A 13,567-nucleotide genomic window follows, 5' to 3' on the forward strand; every position below is an offset into this window, starting at 1 on the left:
TTTCTTAAGTTTTTGGAAGCAAATTTATCAGATACTTTGTCAATCTGGTACTAGTGCTTAACAGCATCACATCACGACTGTTAATAAAGCTTGATCTAGTCTCATAATTATTTTTAAAAAACCTATAATGTAAAAATTCAAAGATAAAATTTCAATTAATTACTCAACATATCTAAAATATTGAGATGTGGGCTTAACAGGTGTATGTTGGGTCTTCCACTTGAAGATGTCATATTCATCAGAAGAGAACTCTTATTGTTATACTCTTTATCTACTAAATTTAACTTTGAAAATCTGTCTTAAATAACTATACACACCATAAGTATATACAGTCTACACATAAGGCTATTTAATAATGTAGTTGTGAAAAGAGAATGTCCTCTAAAATACTCTGATAATATATATGGTAGTTATAAGATTTGCTGTTGCCATCTTCAGAATAATTTGATTATGACATTTGATGTAGGACAGGGGGTGGGTGTACCGGGAGAACAAGAGCCTTATCAGCTCCCTCAGAGAAACCCAAGATGGCTTGATTCCATACATAGAATTAAGGTGACTATATGACATAGACAACAGTTTGTGTTAATGTCCCAATATTCATCAAAGAAAAGGTAATAGAAAGAATATCTAAAACACAAAGAAGTGTCCTTTCGCTTAGGAAGACTAAGGCCTGACAATGCCCAGTTCCCTAAAATGCTAATCTCCAGCTTGTGGCACAAAAACAGTAACAGTGAAGAGTTGAGATGGTTGTAGATTGTGGTTATTCCTGAACCTACCTCCATTGTTCCCAGCTGATACCCAGCTGGGCAGATGGCCAAGGAGGGACACACAAACATAATTCAGGGCCATTGTGTCATATACCCAGAAATTTGGCCCTGACATCAGACAATGCTGCAGCACTAGAATAAGCAGGACTATTAAGGGGGGAAATCAGGAAATATCCCTTCAAATGGAGCTGAATTTAATGCTAGACATTACGTGGATCATGATACTGTCTCCAGAATTTTACTCTCACAAATTCATACAGACACCTATTAAAAATACCAATTCTAGTGTCCTTTCTTTACAAAATATACTTCCCAAAATGTACCTCATCTCTTATGGAACATCTGTAAAAACATAATAATCTCTATTTAAATAATAATGATGCTGGAATAAAATGTTATCTATGATCAATATTACATTTGAGAAATATTAATTGAAGATGACCTGTAATAGAATATTAACTTTTATTCCAAATCACTGCATATATTGCATTATTACCTAAAAGCACGTTATAGTTTGAGAAAGTTGTTTACTTATACACTGTACAATTGCTCTATTTTACTTTCATTGACCAGTAATGTTAATCTTTCCTATTAAAAAAAAGACTTGGCCAGGTGCGGTGAACCACGCCTGTAATCCCAGCACTTTGGGAGCCCAAGGCGAGCAGATCACCTGGGGTCAGGAGTTGGAGACCAGCCGGGTCAACATGGTGAAACCCTGTCTCTACCAAAAAATACAAAAATTAGCTGGGCATGCTGGTGGACACCTGTAATCCCAGCTACTTGGGAGGCTGAGGCAGGAGAATTGCTTGAACCCAGGAGGTGGAGGTTGCAGTAAGCAGATATTGTGCCAATGCACTCCAGCCTGGGTGACAGAGCAAGACTTGATCTAAAGAAAATAAACAAGACTCCACACCACGAAACTTTGTCTTTTGTGGAGGATGTGTTGGATTTAGAATTTGTGTTTTCAAGTAATTTCAAATTTAATGACCTGCTTTCTACAAAATATCCTAATCTCCTAACATAACTTATTTACAGTTACTAAAATAGAAAATTGATCTATCATATGAGTTTCCTTTTGCCATGCATACATATGAACGGACCTTAAGATCACAGTTACCTATCTGACTTTTAAATAAAATATTATTAAATATTTTAGGATTAAAAAAAAACCTTTTTGAACTGGTGTTTGCTCAAAACACAGTATATCAGTATCCAATTAAAGTTGCACAGCACATTTAACATAAGAAAAAAATAGTGACTTTTTCTACTTTTGTAAACAATGTATAAAAATTATACAAACCCATGGCATGATTTAAAAAAAGAAAACTATAAAACCACCTTGAACATTGGGAATTAATGCTCACATTCTAAACCTCTCTTCACCCTATCATTTTCTGTCTCTGTAACAGATGGATATACATTCTGATATGAAAAGTTTTGTTGATGTGTGTCTTCATAAACCACCTTACTTTTATAAAACATGCAATAACATTTCTCCATATAAGAATATAAGACATGAAGAACATACGATGGGCATAGATACTGCTTCTTTTTCCCCTTCCCTTTCTTTGAAGACTTTTCCTTAGAATAGGCTTCTTCCACCCACAAGGAAATTAAAATTAAAAAGGCAGTTGTCAATAAAAACTTCATCTTGAAAACTTAAATTTCAGAAGATCGATCTACAAGAGAGAACAAGAAAATGTTTACATTTATGAAGCAAATGATAACAATATGACTGTCCCTTTAAAGAGTATAATCATTGCTACCCAAAGGGCAAGTACATTTGTATATCAAATCCTCATTGCTCAGTCCTATGTGGTAATACTTCACAACATATTTAGTATTTTTATATAGTAGTTGTAAAGTCTTTTTTATATAGCAGTAAAAGTCAGTTTAAATAATGGCACATAGAAAACAAGACCGCCAATGAGATATAATAGGTTACTGTATAAAATTTCTGATTCTGTAGCTACGCAAAATTATAAATTGATATTGAATTGCACAGTATATCAAAAATATGTTTAGAAAGATATCTGGAAGCATGCTTTAAACACAGCGTTAAAATGATTATCTTCAGCTAGTACATTGGAAGTATCTTTTTCTTTTTAAATTTTTATATTGTTTGAAGTTCTTATGTATATTTTTCAAAAACAATGTATTTTAAAGAAAAAGACAATTCTAAGTATTAAAAACCTGACAGATAAAAGAAAAAATTAATATCAAAGAGTTCCACATTCAAAATTCATTGCTTTTTAATTTAAAAACATTAAATTGGCAAGCTACCTTTTTGCCCCCAAAAGGTGCCTCTTAAGCTAGCTTTAAAGCTTTCTTACTTATTTGCTACTAACATTTATCATCAAAAAGATTACTTCAGAAATTCTACAACAAGAAATAAAACAACAAGTGTTGTTACATTTTTTTCGAATTATCGTCCTAGCCATATTTTAATAACATTTTTCATGCTCAAATCAGAATTATATTCTTGCCAGAGATTCTGATACATAAAAAATAATTAAGCCTCTAACTAGAGAAGTTCAACCTCTTCTGCATCCTTCATTTCCAAACCATAAATTGTTTCTCTTTCATTGTTTTCTGCAGAGTAGAAGACCTGTCATATTCTTCAACGCTAACTTAATTCCCATCTCACCCTCATAAATTTGCTTCTCCTTATGTTTTTCATCTTTTTTTCCCCCAGGATTCTTCCCCCCATATTTATCTTTTACACACACTCGAGGCAAGCCAGAGGGGCTTCTCCCTGGGTACTTTAAATTGAAGACAACAGAGGGGGCTCATCAGACCAACAGCAACAACACAAGGTTCTCCTCTGGCAACTTCACAGCACTGGACGCTCCCTTCCCCCATCCGACAGCGGCACCTGCTTCCAGACACCTTTGCCCACAGCAGCAGGTACTTCTCCCACTTTCACAATCTTGCCCCCCCAAAAAGGAGGGCCGAGCCCTCCTAACGCTTCGAAGAACAGAGAAATTCAATACTCTGCTCTGTCCTCACCCCCAATCTTTCAAGGGGGACAGCTGCACTGACTGGAAGATCCTCATAAACAAAACCACGCAAGGAGACCTTCTGGTCAACCTTGCCTTCCTTAATTACCCCGGCCCTCTGCATCCCTCCACTCCGAGCGTCTCCGCGGGCGCCACCGCAGCGGGGACCCGGCTGCCGCTGCCAGGCGCCCCGCGCCCCTCTCCAGCGCAGGGCAGCGCGCGTCCTCCCCTGCACGCCGCAGTGCTCCTCGCGCTCCGCCGCCCCGGGCTTGACCCGCTCTTTCCGCAGAGGCGTCTATTCCCTTCCTCAGACCACCGTCGCCGCCCCACTCCGCGTCCCCTCCTCCTAAGTGGAGCTCCTGGCACTTACCCGGAGGCGCCCCTGCCCACAACCGCCGGGCGAGATTGTGGAGGCTCTGGGCCGAGGTGGCAGTGGCTGCTAGGGGTGCAGCGGGCGCCGAGCGGGGGCGGCTGCGTCTCAGCCGCCCGCGCCACCGCCGAGCTCCGCTGACGCGCCTGCTCGGGCCGCGGAGCCTGCGCCGTGGCGTGCCGCGGTCGGGGCCGCAGCGGGGACAGCGCGGGCCGCGGGGGAACCTGGCGACCGCGGGCGGGGGAGGGAAGAGGTGTCCCGACAGAGCAACGTCACGGCATCGTCCCCTTCAGGCATTGGAGGGGTTACCGAGCAGAAATGTGTCCCCCCCTCACTCCTTAGGGGACTAAAGGAGTTGCGGACGAAGGGCGGGAATGATAGTGTCGGTACAAAAAGAAAAAACCTTTCAAGGAGCTGGGATTGCTTGGGGTCAGGTTTTGACCACTAGCAACAAACAACAACAGAACAACAAATGACCTTCTTGGGTCAAAGCGAACAAAACACATTTTCTGTCATTTCATCATTTGCCTGGAATCCAGACATCCAACTTAATCTCGGGGTCTTCCAATTTCTAAAAGCCTGAACTTTCTGAGCAAGCTTAAATTGGTCAAAATTGCTGACAATATAGTCATACAGGTAATACTATTTTTAACATCTGTTACATAATTAACATGTGTACAGAACTTGACAGTTGCAAAACACCTTTCACTCGCCTTATCTCATGTGGCCCTCACCACATTCCTGGGCAAGTTTTGTCATCCTTCCCCTTCTGTAGATGAAGAATCTGAAACTCAGTTATATTAAGAGATTTACTTAGAGTTACAGATCTTGAAGGAAATTTACCAGAGATTCGAAGTTAGTGATTTTTACATATCTGAACCAGATATGGTCTCTGCCTTATAAGAGCAAAATGCTGTTGTCCTCATCCTTGTGAAGAAGTAGCACTTACTTGGATATGCAGCCCTTACATAACAGATAAGGTTATCCTATTACCTCTTGAATGTATGCCTGATTGATTTTTTTAATTTTTATTTTTTAAGCAACAGGAGCTCACTTTGTTGCCCAGGCTGGAGTGCAGTGGCACAATCATAGCTCATCGCAATCTTGAACTTCTGGGCAATGAAGAGATCCTCTTGTCTCGGTCTCCCTAGTAGAGTAGCTGGAACAACAGGCACAGGCCATTGCACTCCACTAATTATTATTATTTTTTTTAAGAGACAGCATCTCTGGCTTTGTTGTCCAGGATGGTCTTCAACTCTGGCCCGAAGCCATCTGCCTGCCTCAGCCTCCCAAGCTGGGGGGATTACAGGCTTGAGCCACCCCACCCCACTGCAGCAGGCCCTGATGGATTCTTTTTATTAAAAAAGCATTGTCTCAAGTGAGCATCACTTAGCATTGTATTGTGGACCTACAGATGTATCCACTAATAAATTTTTCCACCCACAGCATATGGAGGAAAGGAACATTTCCTGCATATAACCGTGTTCCATAAGCTTCATGAGATATTCTGCTGCCTAAGAGTAGTGATCATTACCTTATTTACATTACAAAATGATCATTATTCAAAGAGCTGTACTGTTGGGAGACCCCCCCCCCAAAGTGGATCAGGATATAACTTTGGATTTTAATGCTTTATTAGAAAGAACTATATTGTTAATATACGTTTCATAAGATATAACTTTTGGTGAATAGGTCATATGAAGAATGATAAAGGAATTAGTTTTCATGCAACCGGGGGAGTTTAGAAGTTGGCAAAAACCTTACACTTAGTTTTCAAGTAATCAAGAAATTATTAAGAGTTTAGAATAATAGGATATTCAGAATCCTGTAATAAAATGAACATCTTTTATTTACAAACTCTAATGTCCGCATTTGGAAGAACTATGCTGAAAATGCCTACAATTGACTTGCTCACCTTCCCTAGTATTGTTTCTATGCCATCCATGGATGTTATATTGGAGAATTAGGTTATTCAGAAGAAAAGAAAGTCCAACAGGTTGGATGGGTTTGTGGGTTTTTTGCCCAAAGGTTAAGAAATATAGTTGATGTCCTAAAAGCACTTCTTCTAGCCTGTAAAATGGTCAAGTTCAGAATTTTGAAAATTTTTTCTGTGAAGGTGATCTGCTTACCTATATTTCTATAACTTTTATATCATAGTGTGAAAAGTTATGCTTCTAAATAATTTCATGAAATAACCTATTTTCCCCAATTCTGTCAAGTGTTGATCTACTTTTCTCTGTTTATTTCTATCAATATTCACTCCTCTAGTAATTTCATCTGGTCACATGGTTTTAAACACCATGTTGATAGCTCCCAAATGTACTTCTCCTGACTAGACATCTCTCCAGAACTCCAGACTCATCTATCTAACTGACTTTTCGACATCTCAACTTGCATATTTAATAAACACGTCAAACTCAGTGTGTCCCAAACTGAACTATTGTTCTCCCTAAAATCTGCCCGACATTCAGCCTTCTCCTCAGTTCATGGCAACCTCATCCTTAGGGGCGCTCAGGCCAAAAATCATGAAGTTGCTCTTGATTCCTCTCTTTTTCTCACACCTCACAACCACATCTCTGAGGAAATCCTGTTTACTCTCAAATGATAACAGGGATTCAGCTACTTCTTATGATTTTTACTGCAGCCAACCTAGACTGAGTGACTTTCATCTCTACATTAGATTACTGCAATAGCATTTTAGCTACTCACCCTGCCTCTCTCATTGTCCTCTCCCAACCCTGAGTAATCTCAAAACAGTAGCCAGAGTGATCCCTTTAAAACATGTCATATGTCATATTATGCCATTCCTCAGCTCAACACCCAGCAATTAGTCCCCATTTTACTGATTATAAACCAAAGTGTTTACAATGGTCTACAAACCTTCAATTGTTAGCATCTCCTCTCCCTAACTCTGACTTCTTCTCTCCTAATGGTTCGCTCTCTTTCAGCCCCACTGATCTTGCTGCTTCTCCAACATGCCAATGCCAGGTATGGTCCCATCTTAGGGTATTGGTTCCTCTGTCTAAAATGCTTTCCCCTCAGACCACCCCAGGCCTAACTCCCTCATATCTTCAACATCAACCCAGATGTCACCGTCTCACAGAGATTTATCCAATGTTATTTAAAAGTGCAAACCCTCTCCCATCCAAAGATTTCCAATCCCCCTTTGCCTGCTTTTCTTTTTGTTTTCATAGTACTTATTACCTCCCAACTCATCATACAATATACTTACAGTTTGTGGCCTCTGTTTCCTTGCTAAAATGTAAGCTTCGTGAAGGCAGAGATTTGTATCTATTTTTGTCCATTGATGTTGCCCACACACCTAGAATAGTGTTGAATGAATATGTAAATCTTGGCCTCATTTCTTAATTTCTTCAAATTTCATGTTTCCTTATTAGCAAAATGAAAATGACAATGCATAATTTGCAGGATTGTTCTAAGAAATAAACAGGTTAATTGACGTTAAAAATCTGCTGCAGAGAAGAAAAGTCACAAATAATTACCCTCCCTTATTTTTGCTTGTTTTTATTTGCTTAATGGAATGATAGAATTTTACTGTGGCTGTTTTTTTTTTAATTATTTTTAATTTTTGTGGGTACATAGATTTTTCCCTTACTGGGACCCTGTTATCCATTTCTTTCTTGTACATTTACACTGAAAACATTTTATAGCCCTACATCTAAACACCAAAAACCTTCTAACCTTCTTTTCTTTCTTTTTTCTTTTTTCTTTTTTTTTTTTGAAACAGAGTCTGGCTCTGTTGCCCAGGCTGGAGTACAGTGGTATGATCTTGGCTCACTGCAACCTCCTCTTCTCATGCTCAAGCAAACCTCCTACCTCAGCCTGCTGAGTAGCCAAGGACCCTATTTTCTATGCATCCATCTTCACCTGGCCTATAATATATTTATTTTGACTTAATAATAAAACCTAAATACAGCCCTAAATATCTTGTTATACTAAGAAATCAAACTTTGGATACAGAGAGAGTATTCTCGCCAAATCATTTTCTGTGTGTGACATAAGTACTCATCACTGTTGCCATTGCCTAAATAGCCTTACAACATGGTTTAAAGATATAAATTATTTTTTTCTGTATTCTCTTTACATGAGTCATACTTCCTCTTTAATGACGGCCTGCACTGTAATAGTCATTCATGAGTTTTTTCATCAAATTTTCAGTCCCTTTACCACTATAATGATCAGATATTTCCAATAAAAGTATGCCCAGCTGTTTTAGATATGGTTCTCCTCCAAATCATCATCTTTAAGCATTTATCAAAATAGATAATGGGAGACTAAATATAAATAAAGAGAAGATTACAGCAGAAGATGATGAGAATAGTGGGATAGTAATTCAGCATCTTGCAAACACTATTCATAAAACTTAAAAGACAGTAAAACTTACATCAGGAAAAGTTGATGTGTAGCATCTTATTAGAATAATAAAAACATTATTTGATATTTGATAAAATCACTTCCATATGTTTTCTTCAAATAGCATATTATCCTTAAAATGTTCTCCAATCTCTTATTTTTAAACTAACTTTTAAACAATAATAGCCATCTTTCATTGATTGCCTATTAATTGCAAACAAAGTTTTCTACATTATGGTTTTAAAACTTCAAAATTTACTTGCAAGTTATTTTCATATCCATATTTTTGATGAGAAACCAAAGGAGAGGCTCAGAATGGGAATTTAACTTATCCAGAGTATTAGAGTTGAAAGAGAAAGGATAGGATTATTTCATCTTTCATGTCCTTTACAACATTAAGACTGACTCCAGTTGCACATAGGCAAGTGAAAGAAGCTTAGTTTTTAGACGTAGATGTCTTTGTACAGAATACTGAATGCAAATTAAAAAATTGAAGTCAAATGGGTTATTCTCACCTCCAACTCCAGATTGGCCTTAAAGATGAACTAATATGTGAGTCATTTTTTACTTAATATTTTGGCCTTAAAGATAAACCAATATGTGAGTCATTTTTTACTTAATTTTTTTTCTGTTAATCATATTAATAATAGCAAAAATAATAATGACCATCATCACTGATTGACAGCAAAGTACTTTGAATTTATTATCTCCTCAATACCTTTATGAGGTTAATACTTTTCTTGTTGCAATTTACAGTTAAAGATCCCCAGGCATCATATAATTCTTCCAAAGTCAGTTTACTAGTAAGTGATTGAGAGGGATATGTATCTAAATATGTCTGATTCTGGAAGCTGGCCCTTAAAATATTTTTGTGTGACTCTAAATTGTATATTCAATAATATCTTATGATACACAGAATAACAATACTATTCAACCAAAATACCACACTAATTTTGATGATATGAGAAGAGAGAAGAAATGTGAGTAAGATATTTCTATTTACAAATTTGAGTGTCACACTGTCTTTCATCTAACTGAGGAAACAGTCCAGAACAATTAAATGGCCCACGTTAGTATCTACCAATCTGCCATCAGTGCTTACCCCCATGGGGAAGAACCATGTGTGCCTTGATGTGTGTGGACTTAAAACAGATATCAAAAGTGTAATGCATTGTCAAAGTATTCACTTCTATGACACAGCTTTTTAGATAAATTAGACATATATCCTAAGTCCTTAGCAAAAAAAAAAAAAAAATCACCTTCCTCTATGAAAATGACATGTTATTATTAGCGTATTTCAAGAATATGTCTTAAAAACAAATAAATCTATTGATTATTCAGAGTTCTATTATTGAGGCAATGTCGGTATTCATAATACAGAATCATGAATTTTAGCCAAAATTCTTTACATCCAAGTAGGTATTACCAAGCAACTGTCAACCACAGATCAGTTTGTGCAAGTTATTTATTCTTCTTATTTTGTGGTCAACATGTGATAGGCAGCTCATTCGGGACTGCTCCAAGCCAAACATTGCTTCGAAGCAATGATGACAGTTATTGTGGCAGGAACAGATGACTCGTAACTCAGGCCCACAAATTTCCCAAACAGAATCTCTTCCAAAAGCAGTTTTTACCAAGTCAGAGCAAAGTTATTGTTGACTCTTTTGAATCTGCCCATCAGTATTTTTGCAGATCTGAGAAGAGGTCATGCTATTCTCCACAAGCCAGGATTTCAGGTCCTAAGTGTTCGTGACAACATGTCCTCTTCCCCTGGAATCTAAAATAGATATGTAATCTCAGTTTAATAAGCAATCCAAAAATCTGTCTTTTAGAAGCTTGTCAATAATGTCAATCTTGATTTTTTTTGTTTTCGCCTTCCTTTAAGACCTAGGTAAACAGTTAATATTGCAGAAGCATTACATGAGGATCATGTGAAGAATTTATTCTTCCAGATTTTCTCATACCAAGACAGTTCAACTGAAAGCTCCAAACATGCAGATTATGAATTCTAAATCTGGCCTCGTGGGAAATGTTTTACATTAACCATACCAGTAAAACCCATTTATAGTTTTTATATATATAGTATGAGATAAGATGAACAAGAACCAGCACTCTACTTTAGTAACTTTATTAGAATAAGCAAGTGAATAGGCAACAGTCATACAAATAGTACAAATTAGCTATAGAAAGAAAACCATTGCATTTATCAAATTACTAAAGTTTTTAAATAAGACTTTAAAAATAGCTTCCCTGCGCCAGGCCCAGTGGCTCACGCCTGTAACCCTAGCCAAGGTGAGTGGATAGCTTGAGTCCAGGAATTCAAGACACGTCTGGGCAACATGGCGAAACCCCATCTCTACAAAACATACAAAATTTAGCCAGGCATGGTGGTGTGCACACGTGGTCCGAGCTACTCAGGAGGCTGATGTAGGAGGATCTCCTGAGCTTGGGAGGTTGAGGTTGCAGTGAGCTGAAATCATGCCACTGCACTCCAGCCAAGGCAACAGAGTGAGATCCTGCCTCACAAGAAAATAAAAAAGAATGAAAGAAAAATTAGGCTCACCGAGCAAGCTCTCAACATTTCATCATCATTAATTATGTACTTACTTAAGTTTGCCAGGGGTTTTAGAGATTATATCTTCCTAGCTGAATTAAAAAAAAATTATCAATAGAATTTATATGTAGTACTGGTACAGAGGTAGAAGAACATTCGTTATGGGGTAATAGCATCAGCAAAGAGGTAAAAATACAGTTCTGAGGCTGGCTTGGCTGGGAAATGTGCCAAAAGGAAAGTTTCTAACCCATCAGGTTGGGTTAGAAAAAAAAAAGGGACCAGAATAAAATGTTTGGAGAAAATTTTGCAGGTTAGCATTTTTTAAAGCATGTTCTATTCAACATTAGCCCTCAGGATGCTTCATGGTGGGGGTAAAAAAAGAAACAAAGAGAGAAATCAATGAAAAATGTTGGCTTTCTCTTAAGATTTATAAAGTATTTCTGAGATTTATAAGTATTTTAGCATATTAATTTTTGTTGTTGCTTTTTAAACATTAATTTTTTTATAGAGACAAGGTCTCACTATGTTGTCCAGGCTGGTCTCAAACTCCTGAGCTCAAGTGAACCTCTGGCCTCAGCCTCCCAAAGTGCTAGGTGCTTACTGCCGTGAGTGACCACACGTGGCCTGTTATATTATAAATTTTTAAAAAATTGTCAATATTGTTTAACCGAGTTCAATGGAATGAATGCTTTCGTACCCTAAAAGCTCCTGTGTTGTAGTCCTTTCTCCCAATGTGACGGTCTTAGGAGGTAGAGCCTTTGTGTGGTAATTAGGTCATGAAAGTAGGCCCTTATGAATGGAGTTAGTGCCCTTATAAAAGGGACCCCAGAGAGCTCTCTAGCCCCCTTCTACCATGTGAAGACACAGAAAGACTGCTATCTGTGAACCAGAAAGTGAATTCCTACCAGACACTGAATTGGCAGACACCTTGATCTTTGAATTCCCAGCTCAAGTGGCAGGGAAGGGAATGTAAATTGTGGTTAGAAAATTTCAGGAAAAACTTTCTTACAGGCAGCCTGAACTACTTCATTGTCCTTCTGCTACATTCCCTTGACAAAATTCCAATAGTGGGTAAAGCCTACTACCTGCTTTCTCCAAACTCAGTCAACAGATTAATTATGCAGTAGAATTCAGATGGTCTTTAATTTAAAGTGGTTGGACTCACCAATAGGTTTATCAGGATATAACCCCATCAGAACTCAAAAAGCTTCTTATGAATAACAAGGTTTCTACTGAATATGTATCACTTTTGCACCATCGTAAAGTCGAAAAATCATTAGTAGAAACACTGTAAGTCAGAGACCATCTGCTCTGTTCCCAGCATTAAATGCATTTTGACTTATATTACTTTTGGACTTAAGATGTGTTTATTGGGACATAACCTGACATAATTGCAGATGTGTCTGTAGTTTAATTGTCATGTATAATAAAGAAACCCTTTATATGCTCAGGAATTTTATTATGGTAGCCCTTGTTTTCCATGGTTATTTCATACATTCTCCACTCTCCTCAAACCTCCAAGCATATTTTTCCTCCTCAGTCTCAAGAGATGAGAAAATAGAAGCCATCAAAATGGAAATGCTTTCAAGTTCATTCAACAAATCTACTTATGCTATGAATTTTTCTTTTCTCCTTCTATTCCGTTAAAATAAAACATTTCTTCTGTGTTTCTTCTGTCCAAGATCAATTCCTCCACCTGTGCTTTGAATCTTATCCGCCTCTCATGGATTCAGGAATTCTGATACATCAGTTTTCCTCTCCCTTCTCTTTACCTGCATCTTTACCCTTTCTACTGACTCCGTCTTTCAACAGACCAAAGTTTCCAACATTTAAAACGAAAAGCTTGCTCTGCCCCAGCCTAAGTATGAAGCACATTCAAGTTCCACTCCTGACCCTCAACAGTCAGAATTTCAAGAGCAAACACTTGCAAACCCTCTGTCTGTCTTCATTTTCTTACACGTCTCTCAAATGTATTGTAATCCAGTGTCTTCTACTGCACGTGCCCTGCTCAAACCAGCATCACCAAAGATTTGAACATTCTAGAATCTTTACCTTGTTTGACCTCTCTTCATCCCTTGATGTAGCAAATGGTTCTCTTTTACATGAAAATGCTCTTCGTTTGACTCTCTCTTCTCTGCTGCCTTTGGCTATTTATTCTTCATCTCATTTATAGGTTTTTATTACTCTACCCGTTTCTTAAAAACTGATGGTCCTCAAATTTCCTTCTCAGGCCCTCTGGTCTTCTCACTCTACATAATCTCTCTGTTCATTTCATCTACTTCTATCACTTCAAGTAGCATCTCTATTTGTGGATATCTGAGTCAGTTCAAGCTGCTATAATAGAATACCACAGACTGAGCACGATAAACAACAACCCTTCCTTTCTCACAGTTTTGGAGGCTGGGAAGTCCAAGATCAGGCACCAGCAGATACTATGTCTGATGAGGGGCTGCTTTCTGGTTAGCAGGCATCTGTCTTTTCATTGTATTCATTCATGGCT

General features: G+C 38.0%; 1 protein-coding gene across 3 annotated transcripts in view; it reads right to left on the reverse strand.

Annotated features, from left to right (window-relative positions):
* The window catches only part of LOC116463463 (glycine receptor subunit beta), a 92,755-nt gene extending 88,415 nt beyond the window's left edge, over positions 1–4,340 (reverse strand). For 2 of the 3 annotated variants that reach the window (XM_032146576.2, XM_032146579.2), the window contains exons 1-2: positions 4,140–4,340; positions 2,299–2,449 (exon numbers count right to left, since the gene is read on the reverse strand). In XM_032146576.2, coding sequence (XP_032002467.1) covers positions 2,299–2,420 — 122 coding nt within the window. In that variant the 5' untranslated portion in view covers positions 2,421–2,449; positions 4,140–4,340. Of the gene's footprint in view, positions 1–2,298; positions 2,450–4,139 lie in introns of those variants that run through there. The other variant, XM_058434652.1, reaches the window with a different exon arrangement.
* Between the last annotated feature and the right edge of the window lie 9,227 nt (positions 4,341–13,567).

Source organism: Hylobates moloch, unplaced genomic scaffold (genome assembly GCF_009828535.3).
Source record: "Hylobates moloch isolate HMO894 unplaced genomic scaffold, HMol_V3 SCAFFOLD_37, whole genome shotgun sequence".
Taxonomy (NCBI): domain Eukaryota; kingdom Metazoa; phylum Chordata; class Mammalia; order Primates; family Hylobatidae; genus Hylobates; species Hylobates moloch.